The sequence below is a fragment of the Chiloscyllium plagiosum genome, unplaced genomic scaffold (genome assembly GCF_037043375.1).
Source record: "Chiloscyllium plagiosum isolate Xiang-an unplaced genomic scaffold, Cpla_swu_hap1 HiC_scaffold_45, whole genome shotgun sequence".
In the NCBI taxonomy this organism is placed as follows: domain Eukaryota; kingdom Metazoa; phylum Chordata; class Chondrichthyes; order Orectolobiformes; family Hemiscylliidae; genus Chiloscyllium; species Chiloscyllium plagiosum.
The window spans coordinates 3,190,625-3,205,976 of NW_028270183.1; the positions used below are offsets into that span (position 1 = coordinate 3,190,625).

Sequence of the window (15,352 nt, forward strand, 5' to 3'; positions counted from 1 at the left end):
AGGAAGGTTTAAAGACGCCCCCGCCACGTTTTCTGCCGTGGTCGGAAATCATACATTGTGTGTAAACAGGCGAGGAACAGATCGGTCCAGATATTTGGGGGAGCTGAAATTATGTACCGAGATTGAGTACGTGACGGAAAAGGGAGGGAACTACTCAGCTTTAAGGGGAGTACCGAGAGACTCAACTGAACTGTATAAATTGTAATGAAACCTTCTGATCGGGGTGCCTACCTGTTTGACACCCGTCTTGCAAGAACGTTTCAATAAACTTTGCTGCTTCAGAATTTGACTCGGACTGAAATTTATTGAACAGTGAGCTTTGTTTCTCACACACCACAAACATGTGAACTCAGCTGGTGATCGAGTTGCCCTGAGCCACCACAGGAACAGGGGACTTGGGAAATTCACCAAAATGCAACACCGGAGAGAATGTTCAGTCAACAGCCCCACTGCTCAAACACAGACACGACAAGCAATCGTGACAAAATAGGTCTCTGATTTTATTGTCAATATTTGCATCAATGTTTTAATGTAACAGAGCTGAACTACTTTCCAAATATTTAGAATCCAGCCACATTTACTAACCGTAACATAAAGAAACACACACAATCTTTCCTGGTTCTCCTGAATGAACAGAAAAGGAACCGCAGCTTTGCTGTGAGATATTGTAACATCTATTGAGATCTACTGGTGTTTTGAGGAGTTTGTGAACTGTGTGTTGTCAGGACATTGCTGTTGGGTGACTGGTCACTTTTCCACAGGCTACCTTGCATGGGTGACATAGCAGCTCTCACACAAGCTGAGCTAATACCCACTTTTGTGCATATCGGTATCTGGGAGGAGGGAGGTCACTCTGCAGCTTTAACAATGGTTTGGAGCCTGAGGTTCAGATTGTCTGGGGCTGAAAGTCTAGAGAACTCTGTCGTCTGTTCTGTGCACCATAACCCTCACAGGTACTTCATTAGTACTCATCATTTCCTGAACACCTTCCAGAAATCTGCCCTCTTTGACAGAAGAACGTAATCTTCATTCTGCTGAAACAGTTGACATTGAAACTCATTTGGTGAGTCAGCTTTCCAATCGCTGCCCCAATGCAGTAACCTCTCCTCTCAGGGAACTCCTCAGCCTCCTACTTCAATATTCAATGCCCAGAAACTATTGGCCCCTTTGTTATGAAAAAGCAAACACACAGTCACCAATTCCAGTCACGCCAGGCTGCTGTTTCACAAAGCTCAGCAAACAAAGATAGAAATACGAATAACAACACAGCAAAATGATGACTGCTTAATCCCATCTAATGGGCAGCACGTCCATGGTGTTAATGGAGATAGTCTGAACATGCAGGAGCAGACTATCCTTGGAACACAGCCATCACTTCCTCTCAATTAATTAGCAGGTATTTGAGAGACTGATCGGAGGTTCACTGGGAAAGCAGGGGATTAAGGAAGGAGTTCAGGAAGAGCTTTACTGTGAAACATTTGTTGCTGCAAACTGCTCGAGCTGTTCCTCTTCACTCCTGTGAGGGTAGGGGTAGGGGTAGGGGTAGGGTTTTGAGATGGGACCCTCGGGGTGCTGTTCCTTTGCTGAGCCATCTGCGTCTCTGAAGTATGACTGGAATGTCGTGAGTCTCTCGATATGCCACAAGTCCCAATAAATGCCCATCAATGGGGTTTTGGCACATGTCCATCCACATAGAAGTTCCTTGTGATTTTAGGCAGGGTTAGCTCCATCCCCTCTAATTCTTTGGTGAGGATGATCTGGCATCCAAGGCGGGAGTTCAGCTGTAGAACAGGAGCCATGTCCAACATATCTTCCTCCCTGGACAAACAAGAAATCTGTGCTCAATCTTCATTTGCAGTTTGCTCTCATCTTCAAATCTCGAACAGAGGCATATCTCTTTGAAGTATGACACGCAAAACCTCTCTTTCACCAAACCAGTTGCCATGCTTTTGCTCTTCAATATGAACTCCTATGTTTCCAGTTATGCTGAAAAGGACTCATGTAAACAGGTCACACTGTAATTACAGCCTTCCACCAGTGGCGGCATCTCAGTATCGCAACTTTCTCTTCCAAGTCATAGAACACTCCAGCGCAGTACAGGCCCTTTGACCTGTGGAACCAATCTGGAGCCTATTGATCCTACACTATTCCAATTTCATCCATATATTTATCCAATCACCATTTAAATGCCTTTAAAGTTGACAAGTCTACTCCTGTTGCAGACAGTGTGTTCTATGCCCCCTACTACACTCTCAGTAAAGAAACTCTGACATCTGTCCTATATCTATCACCCCTCAGTTTAAAGCTATGTCCCCTCGTGCTAGCCATCACCATCCAAGGAAAAAGGCTCTCACTGTCCATCCGATCTAACCCTCGGATTATCTCTCATGTCTCAATTAAGTCACCTCTCAACTTTCTTCTCTCTAATGAAAGCAGCCTCAAGTCCCTCAGCCTTTCCTTGTAAGACCTTCCTTCCGTATCAGGCAACATCCTAATAAATCTCCTCTGCACCCTTTCCAAAGCTTCCACATCCTTCCTATAATAGTGACCAGAACTGTACACAATACTCCAAGTGCGACTGCACCAGGGTTTTGTACAGCTGCAGCATGACCTCATGGCTCCAAAACTCAATCCCTTTACCAATAAAAGCTAACACATTGTATGCCTTCTTAACAACCCTATCAACTTGGGCAGCAACTTTCAGAGATCTATGCACATGGACACCGAGAATCCTTTGCTCACCATTATTCCAGTTGCTCCTTCCAAAGTGAATCACCTCACACTTTTCCACATTAAACTCCATTTACTACCTCTCAGCCCGTCTCTGCAGCTTATCTATGTCCCTCTGTAACCTGCAACATCCTTCCACACTATCTACAACTCCATGAATCTTAGTGTCATCTGCAAATTTACGAACCCATCCTTCTATGCCCTCGTCCAGGTCATTTATAAAAATGGCAAAACAGTAGGGCCCCAAAACAGATCCTTGTGGTACACCACGAGTAAACTGAGCTCCGGGATGATCATTTCCCATCAACCACCACCCTCTGTCTTCTTTCACCTCACCAAGTTCTCATCCATGCCCCTAAATCACCCTCAATGCCATGCCTCCGTATTTTGTGCAATAGCCTACCATGGGGCACCTTATCAAACACCTTCCTGAAGTTGTAGTATGGAGAAACCTGCCTGGTCCAACAAATCTCCCTTTGCTTCCTGGTTTACTTCAAATTTTAACATTTAATGTCAATATTTAAAGAAAGACTGAACACATGACATTGAAGTCAGAAGGTCCTTGTCCAACAAGTTTATTTGAAATCACCAGCTCCTCCACCAGGTGAAGTCAATATGACTTTAAAGCAGGGACTGAATAACGTACGTGTGTCCAAACTCTCCAATCTGACCGCACTCAGGTCTGACCATGACTTTGGTCCCGATTGATGGAGGTGCTATTCCTGGGGTCTATTTACAACAATAACGTGTTGTTTTTCATAGGGAAATGTGGATGTACACCAGCCTGCAGCACTCGGTTCAAACTGTGATGTTCCATAATAGAGAACATCACAGGAATTCTGGGTGTCTCACATGAGAGTTATTTCAATGGTTTTGCCACTTTTGATTTCCATCTCCGTTTTAAGGTTTGGTTCTAAGCTTCTGTTCCCAGTTACCTGTAACTATCTTCTGTGCAGATTGAATTTTTGTAAGAAACTCTGATTCCAAGTATAACCTGAAATCTATCATGATAGATTGTGATATTTCATTTCTGAAAAACATTACGATTATATAATTGGATACTTTCTAACTTGTCCTGTTAAACCCAGTGTCATAGAGTCATAGAGATGTACAGCATGGAAACAGACTCTTCGGTCCAACCCGTCCATGCCGACCAGATATCCCAACCCAATCTAGTCCCACCTGCCAGCACCCGGCCCATATCCCTCCAACCCTTCCTATTCATATACCCATCCAAATGCCTCTTAAATGCTGCAATTGCCCAACCCAGGGAAAAGACTGTCTATTTATCCTATCCATCCCCCCTCATAATTTTGTACACATCTATAAGGTCACCCCTCAGCCCCAGCCTGTTCAGCCTCTCCCTATAGCTCAAACCCTCCAGCCCTGGCAACATCCTTGTAAATCTTTTCTGAACCCTTTCAAGTTTCACAACATCTTTCCGATCGGAAGGAGACCAGATTTGCACGCAATATTCCAACAATGGCCTAACCAATGTCCTGTACAGCCGCAACATGACCTCCCAATTCCTGTACTCAATACCCTGACCAATAAAGGAAAGCATACCAAACGCCTTCTTCACTATCCTATCTATCTGCGACTCCACTTTCAAGGAGCTATGAACCTGCACTCCAAGGTCTCTTTGTTCAGCAACACTCCCTAAGACCTTACCATTAAGTGTATAAGTCCTGCTAAGATTTGCTTTCCCAAAATGCAGCACCTCACATTTATCTGAATTAAACTCCATCTGCCACTTCTCAGCCCATTGGCCCATCTGGTCCAGATCCTGTTGTAATCTGAGGTAACCATCTTCGCTGTCCACTACATCTCCAATTTTGGTGTCATCTGTAAACTTACTAACTGTACATCTTACGCTCACATCCAAATCATTTATGTAAATGACAAAAAGTAGAGGGCCCAGCACCGATCCTTGTGGCACTCCACTGGTCACAGGCCTCCAGTCTGAAAAACAACCCTCCACCACCACCCTCTGTCTTCTATCTTTGAGCCAGTTCTGTATCCAAATGGCTAGTTCTCCCTGTATTCCATGAGATCTAAAAATGTGTTGCTGGAAAAGCGCAGCAGGTCAGGCAGCATCCAAGGAACAGGAGAATCGACGTTTCAGGCATGAGCCCTCCTTCAGGAACCTGAAGAAGGGCTCATGCCCGAAACGTCGATTCTCCTGCTCCTTGGATGCTGCCTGACCTGCTGCGCTTTTCCAGCAACACATTTTCAGCTCTGATCTCCAGCATCTGCAGTCTTCACTTTTTCCGTGAGATCTAACCTTGCTAATCAGTCTCCCATGGGGAACCTTGTCAAACTCATTACTGAAGTCCATATAGATCACATCTACTGCTCTGCCCTCATCAATCCTCTTTGTTACTTCTTCAAAAAACTCAATCAAGTTTGTGAGACATGATTTCCCACGCACAAAGCCATGTTGACTATCCCTAATCAGTCCTTGCCTTTCCAAATACATGTACATCCTGTCCCTCAGGATTCCCTCCAACACTTACCCACCACCGAAGTCAGGCTCACTGGTCTATAGTTCCCTGGCTTGTCCTTACTGCCCTTCTTAAACAGGGGCACCACTTTAGCCAACCTCCAGTCTTCCGGCACCTCACCTGTGACTAGTAATCACTTCTCTAGCTTCCCACAGAGTTCTCGGGTACACCTGATCAGGTCCTGGGGATTTATCCACCTTTAACCGTTTCAAGGCATCCAGCACTTCCTCCTCTGTAATCTGGACATTTTGCAAGGTGTCACCATCTATTTCCCTACAGTCTATATCTTCCATATCCTTTTCCACAGTAAATACTGATACAAAATGTTCATTTAGTATCTCCCCCATTTTCTGTGGCTCCACACAAGGGCTGCCTTGTTGATCTTTGAGGGGCCCTATTCTCTCCCTAGTTACCCTTTGTCCTTAATATATTTGTAAAAACCCTTTGGATTCTCCTTAATTCTATTTGCCAAAGCTATCTCATGTCCCCTTTTTGCCCTCCTGATTTCCCTCTTAAGTATACTCCTACTTCCTTTATACTCTTCTAAGGATTCACTCGCTCTATCCTGTCTATACCTGACATATGCTTCCTTCTTTTTCTTAACAAAACCCTCAATTTCTTTAGTCATTCAGCATTCCCTATACCTACCAGCCTTCCCTTTCACCCTGACAGGAATATACTTTCTACGGATTCTTGTTATCTCATTTCTGAAGGCTTCCCATTTTCCAGCCGTCCCTTTACCTGCGAACATCTGCCTCCAATCAGCTTTCGAAAGTTCTTGCCTAATACCGTCAAAATTGGCCTTTCTCCAATTTAGAACTTCAACTTTTAGATCTGGTCTATCCTTTTCCATCACTATTTTAAAATGAATAGAATTATGGTCGCTGGCCCCAAAGTGCTCCCCCACTGACACCTCAGTCACCTGCCCTGCCTTATTTCCCAACAGTAGGTCAAGTTTTGCACCTTCTCTAGTAGGTACATCCACATACTGAATCAGAAAATTGTCTTGTACACACTGAAGAAATTCCTCTCCATCTAAACCTTTAACACTATGGCAGTCCGAGTCGATGTTTGGAAAGTTAAAATCCCCTACCATAACTACCCTATTATTCTACAGATAGCTGAGATCTCCTTATAAGTTTGTTTCTCAATTTCCCTCTGACTATTGGGGGGGTCTATAATACAATCCCAATAAGGTGATCATCCCTTTCTTATTTCTCGGTTCCACCCAAATAACTTCCCTGGATGTATTTCTGGGAATATCCTCCCTCAGCACAGCTGTAATGCTCTCCCTTATCAAAAATGCCACTCCCCCTCCTCTCTTGCCTCCCTTTCTATCCTTCCTGTAGCATTTGTATCCTGGAACATTAAGCTGCCAGTCCTACCCATCCCTGAGTCATGTTTCTGTAATTGCTATGATATCCCAGTCCCATGTTCCTAACCATGCCCTGAATTCATCTGCCTTCCCTGTTAGGCCCCTTGCATTGAAATAAATGCAGTTTAATTTATTAGTCCTACCTTGTCCCTGCCTGCCCTGACTGGCTTTTGGGCTAATTTCTCTCATTCTCCACAAGTTTTACACTGCAAATACTGAATGCTGGTCAGCAGGTCAGTATGAATCCCTGTGCTGGACAACATTATTTATACCTTTCAACTGCTTCAGGCAGTTTATCGAAATGCTCTTCATTCACATACACATGGCAGGTGGAACAAGCCAAGGAAGCTTCACATGCACCTACACAGAAAAAAACAGTTAGTTATTTCAATACCACCAGCCACAAACGCTTTCTCATTTTCTCTCCACGCACTTCAAACTTGCTTCACATGCCATCCCAGAGTCGTCAAAATCAACCATTCAACTGGAACTGACATGACAAAAACATACCGCATGCATGCAGACACACGCATAGAACACACCCTGTACACACAGATGCACACACACACAGTACACATGTACAGAGGAGCACAGGACTTGCCCCCCACAGACATTGCAGCAGGGGTGAGGAAAGTGATTAGAAGCAGGAACGTTGTCCTTTGTTGGGGGAGGTTGGTGAACAGAATGAAGATTCGGATTAGATCTGGAGTCTCCGTGTGGTAGATGCTGTTCAGGTCGCACCAGGCAGGAAATATATGGCACAAGATACCAAAATATAGACAGCCCTTTCAAAGCCTTATCCACATCCCCTGACAAACCACAAATCAGCAGCAAGCAGCTGACTGGCTCATTCTCTAGCTCTGAAGAAATTGTCATATTGGACCCAAAACATTAATGTCTCTCCTCACAGATGCTGCCAGACCTGCTGTCATTCTCCAGCATTTTTTGTCTGTCTTTCAGATTTCCAGCACCTACACTATTTGGCTGGTTCGTGTTCATGCCTCACAGCGCCAGAGACCCGGGTTCAATTCCCGCCTCAGGCGACTGACTGTGTGGAGTTTGCACATTCTCCCCGTGTCTGCGTGGGTTTCCTCCGGGTGCTCCGGTTTCCTCCCACAGTCCAAAAATGTGCAGGGTCAGGTGAATTGGCCATGCTAAATTGCCCGTAGTGTTAGGTAAGGGGTAAATGTAGGGGTATGGGTGGGTTGCGCTTCGGCGGGCCGGTGTGGACTTGTTGGGCCGAAGGGCCTGTTTCCACACTGTAATGTAATCTAATCTAATGTGTTTGCATAGCATTTTGGAATATCATTTACTAAATACTATAATTCAGATGAAGTGTTACATTAAGACCTTATCAGGCAAAACGTGAAAGTACCTTTCACAGAACAGCACTGGGCCGGTCAAATATTTTTCTCTCGACCAATTTCTCTCAACCTCTTTTGCTGACAAGGTGAAGAATTTAAAGATTTCACTCAATGAGTACTCACCCTCCAGATCGATACCGTTCTCATGAGCCAAGTACAGGACATTATCACCCACCTTCCCCTTCACAGGAATCCGGTTTCCCGACCGATCAATGAAGGTTATGTTTACACTGAAACAAGTAAAATGATTGTCACATTTGTATAAAGAAAAGGATTTTTATGCATTTATTCAAAGTTGCCTGCAAAACTCTACCATCCAGTTGTCAGTTTTCCTCCTAAAGGTTCAGATTTTCTCAGTGAAAAATGGTCTGCTCTCTCTCTCTCGTGCCTACCATCCATACAGTAACCCTGATTGAAAACTGCATGTTGTGACTTGAATTCACTTCTGATACTTTACAAGACTCCAAACTGAGTGTTCCATACTTACACATCCGAATTCTCAGCTTTCCAGCTGGTGTCATCAGATTGATAGACAGCTGAAGAGAGACAAAAACCACCAGTCAGCTATTTATCCCCCATCACCTCCCTCCCTATTCCAACTCTGCTCTTGCTCCCCCCCTCCCTACACTCCCCCAACCTCTCCTCACTATTCCTTCCCTCACCCCATTCTCTCCTTCCCTCATCGCCTTACCATCCTCCCCATTTCCCCCAACGTCTCCACACTCTCCGTCCATCCCATCCCCCCTCTCTAATCCCTCTCTCCACCCCCATCTCTCGCCCTCTATCCCCTCCCTCCATCCCCAACCCCACCTCTGTCTCTCTCCCTCTACTCCTCCCCCTCCACCCTCTCCTCCCCTTCCCCTCCCCTCTTCCTTCTTCTCCTCTCCCCTCCCTCCCCACTGACCCTCCCCTCTCAACACACCTTCTTCTCCCCACCACCCTCCTCCTCTTCCCTCCTCTCCCATCCCCCCTGCCTCCCCTTCCCTCCTCGCCCTCCCTTACCTCCCCTCCACCCTCCCCCACCTCTCCCCCTCCTCACTTCCCCCCTCTCCCCTCTACCCCCTCCTCTCCTCCCTCCCCCCCTTTCCCCCCACTCCCTCTTCCCTCCCCCCCTTTCCTCCCACTCCCTCCTCCCTCCCCCCCTTTCCTCCCACTCCCTCCTCCCTCCCCTCCTTTCCCCCCACTCCCCCCTCCCCACCCCACTCCCCCCTCTCCTCCCTCCCCCCCCCACTCCCCCCTCCCTCCCCCCCTTTCCTCCCACTCCCTCCTCCCTCCCCTCCTTTCCCCCCACTCCCCCCTCCCCACCCCACTCCCCCCTCTCCTCCCTCCCCCCCCCACTCCCCCCTCTCCCCCCCCACTCCACCCTCTCCTCCCTCCCCACTCGCCCCTCTCCTCCCTCCCCCCCCCACTCGCCCCTCTCCTCCCGCCCCCCCCACTCGCCCCTCTCCTCCCTCCCCCCCCACTCCCCCCTCTCCTCCCTCCCCCACCCCACTCCCCCCTCTCCTCCCTCCCCCTCCCCTCCCTCTCCCCCCCCTCCCCCCTCTCCCCCCTCTCCTCCCTCCCCCCCCCTCTCCCCCCTCTCCCCCCTCCCCCCCCACTCCCCCCTCTCCTCCCTCCCCCCCCACTCGCCCCTCCTCCTCCCTCCCCCCCCCCCCACTCGCCCCTCTCCTCCCCCCCCCCCACTCGCCCCTCTCCTCCCTCCCCCCCCCACTCCCCCCTCTCCTCCCTCCCCCCCCCCCCACTCCCCCCTCTCCTCCCTCCCCCCCCCCACTCCCCCCTCTCCTCCCTCCCCCCCCCCCACTCCCCCCTCTCCTCCTCCCCCCCCCCACTCCCCCTCTCCTCCCTCCCCCCCCTCCCACTCCCCCCTCTCCCTCCCCCCCCCACTCCCCCCCTCCTCCCCCCCCCCCCACTCCCCCTCCCTCCTCCCTCCCCCCCCACTCCCCCCTCTCCTCCCTCCCCCCCCACTCCCCCCTCTCCTCCCTCCCCCCCCACTCCCCCCTCTCCTCCCTCCCCCCCCACTCCCCCCTCCTCCCTCCCTCCCCCCCCACTCCCCCCTCTCCTCCCTCCCCCCCCACTCCCCCCTCCTCCCCCCCCCCACTCCCCCCTCTCCTCCCTCCCCCCCCCACTCCCCCCTCTCCTCCCTCCCCCCCCACTCCCCCCTCTCCTCCCTCCCCCCCCCACTCCCCCCTCTCCTCCCTCCCCCCCACTCCCCCCTCTCCTCCCTCCCCCCCCACTCCCCCCTCTCCTCCCTCCCCCCCCACTCCCCCACTCCTCCCTCCTCCCCCCTCCCCCCCCCTCCCCCTCCTCCCCCCCCCACTCCCCCCTCTCCCCCCCCCACTCCCCCCTCTCCCCCCCCCACTCCCCCCTCTCCCCCCCCCCACTCCCCCCTCTCCTCCCTCCCCCCCCCCACTCCCCCCTCCTCCCTCCCCCCCCCCACTCCCCCCTCTCCTCCCTCCCCCCCCCACTCCCCCCTCTCCTCCCTCCCCCCCCCACTCCCCCCTCTCCTCCCTCCCCCCCCCACTCCCCCCTCTCCTCCCTCCCCCCCCCACTCCCCCCTCTCCTCCCTCCCCCCCACTCCCCCCTCTCCTCCCTCCCCCCCCACTCCCCCCTCTCCTCCCTCCCCCCCCACTCCCCCCTCTCCTCCCTCCCCCCCCACTCCCCCCTCTCCTCCCTCCCCCCCCACTCCCCCCTCTCCTCCCTCCCCCCCCACTCCCCCTCTCTCCCCCCTCCCCCCCCCACTCCCCCCTCTCCTCCCTCCCCCCCCACTCCCCCCTCTCCCCCTCCCCCCTCCCCCCCTCTCCTCCTCCCCCCCACTCCCCCCTCTCCTCCCTCCCCCCACTCCCCCCTCTCCTCCCTCCCCCCCACTTCCCCCTCTCCTCCCTCCCCCCCACTTCCCCCTCTCCTCCCTCCCCCTCTCCCCCCTCCCCCCCCCACTCACCCCTCTTCTCCCTCCCCCTCTCCCCCCTCTCCTCCCTCCCACTCTCCCCCCCCACTCCTCCCTCCCCCCCACTCACCCCACTCCTCCCTCCCCCCGCCTCCCCCCACTCCTCCCTCCCCCCCCCACTCCCCCCTCTCCCGCCCAGCCCCCCCCACTCCTCCCTCCCCTTCTCCCCCCCCCACTCCTCCCCCCCCACTCCTCCCCTCCCCCTCTCCCCCTCACTCCCTCCCTCCCCCCTCTCCCCCTCACTCCTCCCCCTCCCCCTCTCCCCCTCACCCTCTCCCCCCTCACTCCTCCCTCCCCCTCTCCCCCCTCACTCCTCCCTCCCCCTCTCCCCCTCACTCCTCCCTCCCCCCCCTCACTCCTCCCTCCCCCCCCTCACTCCTCCCTCCCCCTCTCCCCCCTCACTCCTCCCTCCCCCTCTCCCCCCTCACTCCTCCCTCCCCCTCTCCCCCCTCACTCCTCCCTCCCCCTCTCCCCCCTCACTCCTCCCTCCCCCTCTCCCCCCTCACTCCTCCCTCCCCCTCTCCCCCCTCACTCCTCCCTCCCCCTCTCCCCCCTCACTCCTCCCTCCCCCTCTCCCCCTCACTCCTCCCTCCCCCTCTCCCCCCTCACTCCTCCCTCCCCCTCTCCCCCCTCACTCCTCCCTCCCCCTCTCCCCCCTCACTCCTCCCTCCCCCTCTCCCCCCTCACTCCTCCCTCCCCCTCTCCCCCCTCACTCCTCCCTCCCCCTCTCCCCCCTCACTCCTCCCTCCCCCTCTCCCCCCTCACTCCTCCCTCCCCCTCTCCCCCCTCACTCCTCCCTCCCCTTCTCCCCCCTCCCCCCCACTCCTCTCTCCCCCCTCACTCCTCCCTCCCCTTCTCCCCCCTCCCCCCCACTCCTCTCTCCCCCCTCACTCCTCCCTCCCCCTCTCCCCCCTCACTCCTCCCTCCCCCTCTCCCCGCTCACTCCTCCCTCCCCTTCTCCCCCCCCACTCCTCCCTCCCCTTCTCCCCCCCAACCCCTCCCTCCCCTTCTCCCACCCCCACTCCTCCCTCCCCCTCTCCCCTCACACTCCTCCCTCCCCCTCTCCCCCCTCACTCCTCCCTCCCCCTCTCCCCCCTCACTCCTCCCTCCCCCTCTCCCCCCTCACTCCTCCCTCCCCTTCTCCCCCCTCCCCCCCACTCCTCTCTCCCCCCTCACCCCTCCCTCCCCCTCTCCCCGCTCACTCCTCCCTCCCCCCTCACTCCTCCCTCCCCCCTCACTCCTCCCTCCCCCTCTCCCCGCTCACTCCTCCCTCCCCTTCTCCCCCCCCACTCCTCCCTCCACTTCTCCCCCCCAACCCCTCCCTCCCCCTCTCCCACCCCCACTCCTCCCTCCCCCTCTCCCCCCCCACTCCTCCCTCCCCCTCTCCCCCCCCACTCCTCCCTCCCCCTCTCCCCCCCCACTCCTCCCTCCCCCTCCCCCCCCACTCCTTCCTCCCCCCCCACTCCTCCCTCCCCCCCCACTCCTCCCTCCCCCCCCACTCCTCCCTCCCCCTCTCCCCCCCCCACTCCTCCCTCCCCCTCTCCCTCCCCCACTCCTCCCTCCCCCTCTCCCCTCCCCACTCCTCCCTCCCCCTCTCCCCACTCCTCCCTCCCCCTCTCCCCACCCACTCCTCCCTCCCCCTCTCCCCACCCACTCCTCCCTCCCCCCTCCCCACCCACTCCTCCCTCCCCCCTCCCCACCCACTCCTCCCTCCCCCTGTCCCCACCCACTCCTCCCTCCCCCTGTCCCCACCCACTCCTCCCTCCCCCTGTCCCCACCCACTCCTCCCTCCCCCTCTCCACCCCCTCCCTCCTCTCCTCCCTCCCCCTCTCCCCCCCCACTCCTCCCTCCCCCCCCACTCCTACCTCCCCCCCCACTCCTCCCTCCCCCTCCCGCACTCCTCCCTCCCCCTCTCCCCCCCACTCCTCCCTCCCCCTCTCCCCCCCCACTCCTCCCTCCCCTCTCCCCCCCACTCCTCCCTCCCCCTCTCCCCCCTCACTCCTCCCTCCCCCTCTCCCCCCCACTCCTCCCTCCCCCTCTCCCCCCTCACTCCTCCCTCCCCCTCTCCCCCCTCACTACTCCCTCCCCCTCTCCACCCCCACTCCTCCCTCCCCCTCTCCCCCCTCACTCCTCCCTCCCCTTCTCCCCCCCACTCCTCCCTCCCCTTCTCCCCCCCCACTCCTCCCTCCCCCTCTCCCCGCCCACTCCTCCCTCCCCCCCCCACTCCTCCCTCCCCCTCTCCCCGCCCACTCCTCCCTCCCACCCCCCACCCACTCCTCCCTCCCACCCCCCACTCCTCCCTCCCCCTCCCCGCCCACTCCTCCCTCCCCCCCCCACTCCTCCCTCCCCCCCCCCACTCCTCCCTCCCCCTCGCCACCCCCTCCCTCCTCTCCTCCCTCCCCCTCCTCTCCTCCCTCCCCCTCTCCCCCCCACTCCTCCCTCCCCCCCCACTCCTCCCTCCCCCTCTCCCTCCCCCACTCCCCCCACTCCTCCCTCCCCCTCTCCCTCCCCCACTCCCACCACTCCTCCCTCCCCCTCGCCACCCCCTCCCTCCTCTCCACCCTCCCCCTCTCCACCCCCTCCCTCCTCTCCTCCCTCCCCCTCCTCTCCTCCCTCCCCCTCTCCCTCACCCACTCCTCCCTCCCCCTCTCCCCCCCACTCCTCCCTCCCCCTCTCCACCCCCACTCCTCCCTCCCCCTCTCCACCCCCACTCCTCCCTCCCCACCCTCACTCCTCCCTCCCCACCCCCACTCCTCCCTCCCCCTCTCCCCCCCCACTCCTCCCCCCCACTCCTCCCTCCCCCCCCCCACTCCGGCCCCCCACTCCTCCCTCCCCCCCCCACTCCTCCCTCCCCCTCTCCCCCCTCACTCCTCCCTCCCCCTCTCCCCCCTCACTCCTCCCTCCCCCTCTCCCCCCTCACTCCTCCCTCCCCCTCTCCCCCTCACTCCTCCCTCCCCCTCTCCCCCTCACTCCTCCCTCCCCCTCTCCCCCCTCACTCCTCCCTCCCCCTCTCCCCCCTCACTCCTCCCTCCCCCTCTCCCCCCTCACTCCTCCCTCCCCCTCTCCCCCCTCACTCCTCCCTCCCCCTCTCCCCCCTCACTACTCCCTCCCCCTCTCCCCCCCTCCCCCTCTCCCCCCTCACTCCTCCCTCCCCCTCTCCCCCCTCACTCCTCCCTCCCCCTCTCCCCCCTCACTCCTCCCACCCCCTCTCCCCCCTCACTCCTCCCTCCCCCTCTCCCCCCTCTCTCCTCCCTCCCCCTCTCCCCCCTCTCTCCTCCCTCCCCCTCTCCCCCCTCACTCCTCCCTCCCCCTCTCCCCCCTCTCTCCTCCCTCCCCCTCTCCCCCCTCACTCCTCCCTCCCCCTCTCCCCCCTCACTCCTCCCTCACCTTCTCCCCCCCACTCCTCCCTCTACTTCTCCCCCCCACCCCTCCCTCCCCCTCTCCTCCCCCCCACTACTCCCTCACCCTCCCCCCCCCACTCCTCCCTCCCCCTCTCCCCCCCCACTCCTCCCTCCCCCTCTCCTCCCCCCCACTCCTCCCTCCCCCTCTCCTCCACCCCCACTCCTCCCTCCCCCTCTCCTCCACCCCCACTCCTCCCTCCCCCTCACCCCCCCACTCCTCCCTCCCCGCCCACTCCTCCCTCCCCCTCTCCCCCCCACTCCTCCCTCCCCCTTCCCTCCCCACTCCTCCCTCCCCCTTCCCTCCCCACTCCTCCCTCCCCCTTCCCTCCCCCTCTCCCCCCCCACTCCTCCCTCCCCTCTCCCCCCCACTCCTCCCTCCCCCTCTCCCCCCCACTCCTCCCTCCCCCTCTCCCCCCCCACTCCTCCCTCCCCCTCTCCCCCCCCACTCCTCCCTCCCCCTCTCCCCCCCCACTCCTCCCTCCCCCTCTCCCCCCCACTCCTCCCTCCCCCTCTCCCCCCCCACTCCTCCCTCCCCCTCTCCCCCCCCACTCCTCCCTCCCCCTCTCCCCCCCCCACTCCTCCCTCCCCCTCTCCCCCCCCACTCCTCCCTCCCCCTCTCCCCCCCCACTCCTCCCTCCCCCTCTCCCCCCCCACTCCTCCCTCCCCCTCTCCCCCCCCACTCCTCCCTCCCCCTCTCCCCCCCCACTCCTCCCTCCCCCTCTCCCCCCCCACTCCTCCCTCCCCCTCTCCCCCCCCACTCCTCCCTCCCCCTCTCCCCCCCCACTCCTCCCTCCCCCTTCCCTCCCCTCTCCCCCTCCCCCTCTCCTCCCCCACTCCTCCCTCCCCCTCTCCCCCCCCACTCCTCCCTCCCCTTCTTCCCCCCCACTCCTCCCTCTACTTCTCCCCCCCCACCCCTCCCTCCCCCTCTCCTCCCCCCCACTACTCCCTCACCCTCCCCCCCCCACTCCTCCCTCCCCCTCTCCTCCCCCCCACTCCTCCCTCCCCCTCTCCTCCACCCCCACTCCTCCCTCCCC

General features: G+C 57.7%; 1 protein-coding gene across 1 annotated transcript; it reads right to left on the minus strand.

Annotated features, from left to right (window-relative positions):
- Positions 1-479: 479 nt before the first annotated feature.
- fdx2 (ferredoxin 2) lies at positions 480-8,656 on the minus strand. Its single transcript, XM_087983167.1, has 5 exons — positions 8,636-8,656; positions 8,461-8,537; positions 8,097-8,203; positions 6,882-6,969; positions 480-1,818 (listed from the first exon to the last, which is right to left on the minus strand). The coding sequence occupies exons 1-5, from the start codon at positions 8,654-8,656 to the stop codon at positions 1,662-1,664; spliced, it is 450 nt and encodes a 149-aa protein (XP_087839293.1). The 3' UTR covers positions 480-1,661.
- Positions 8,657-15,352: the final 6,696 nt, after the last annotated feature.

Bases quoted from the DNA above. Each gene is read 5' to 3' on its own strand.
- fdx2 (XM_087983167.1), bottom strand. From the start codon at position 8,656: ATGAGGGAAGGAGAGAATGGG. The intron at 8,538-8,635 runs GTGAGGGAAGGA...GGGGATAAATAG, and splicing joins TGAGGGAAGGAGAGAATGGG to CTGACTGGTGGTTTTTGTCT. The intron at 8,204-8,460 runs GTAAGTATGGAA...TACTTGTTTCAG, and splicing joins AAAGCTGAGAATTCGGATGT to TGTAAACATAACCTTCATTG.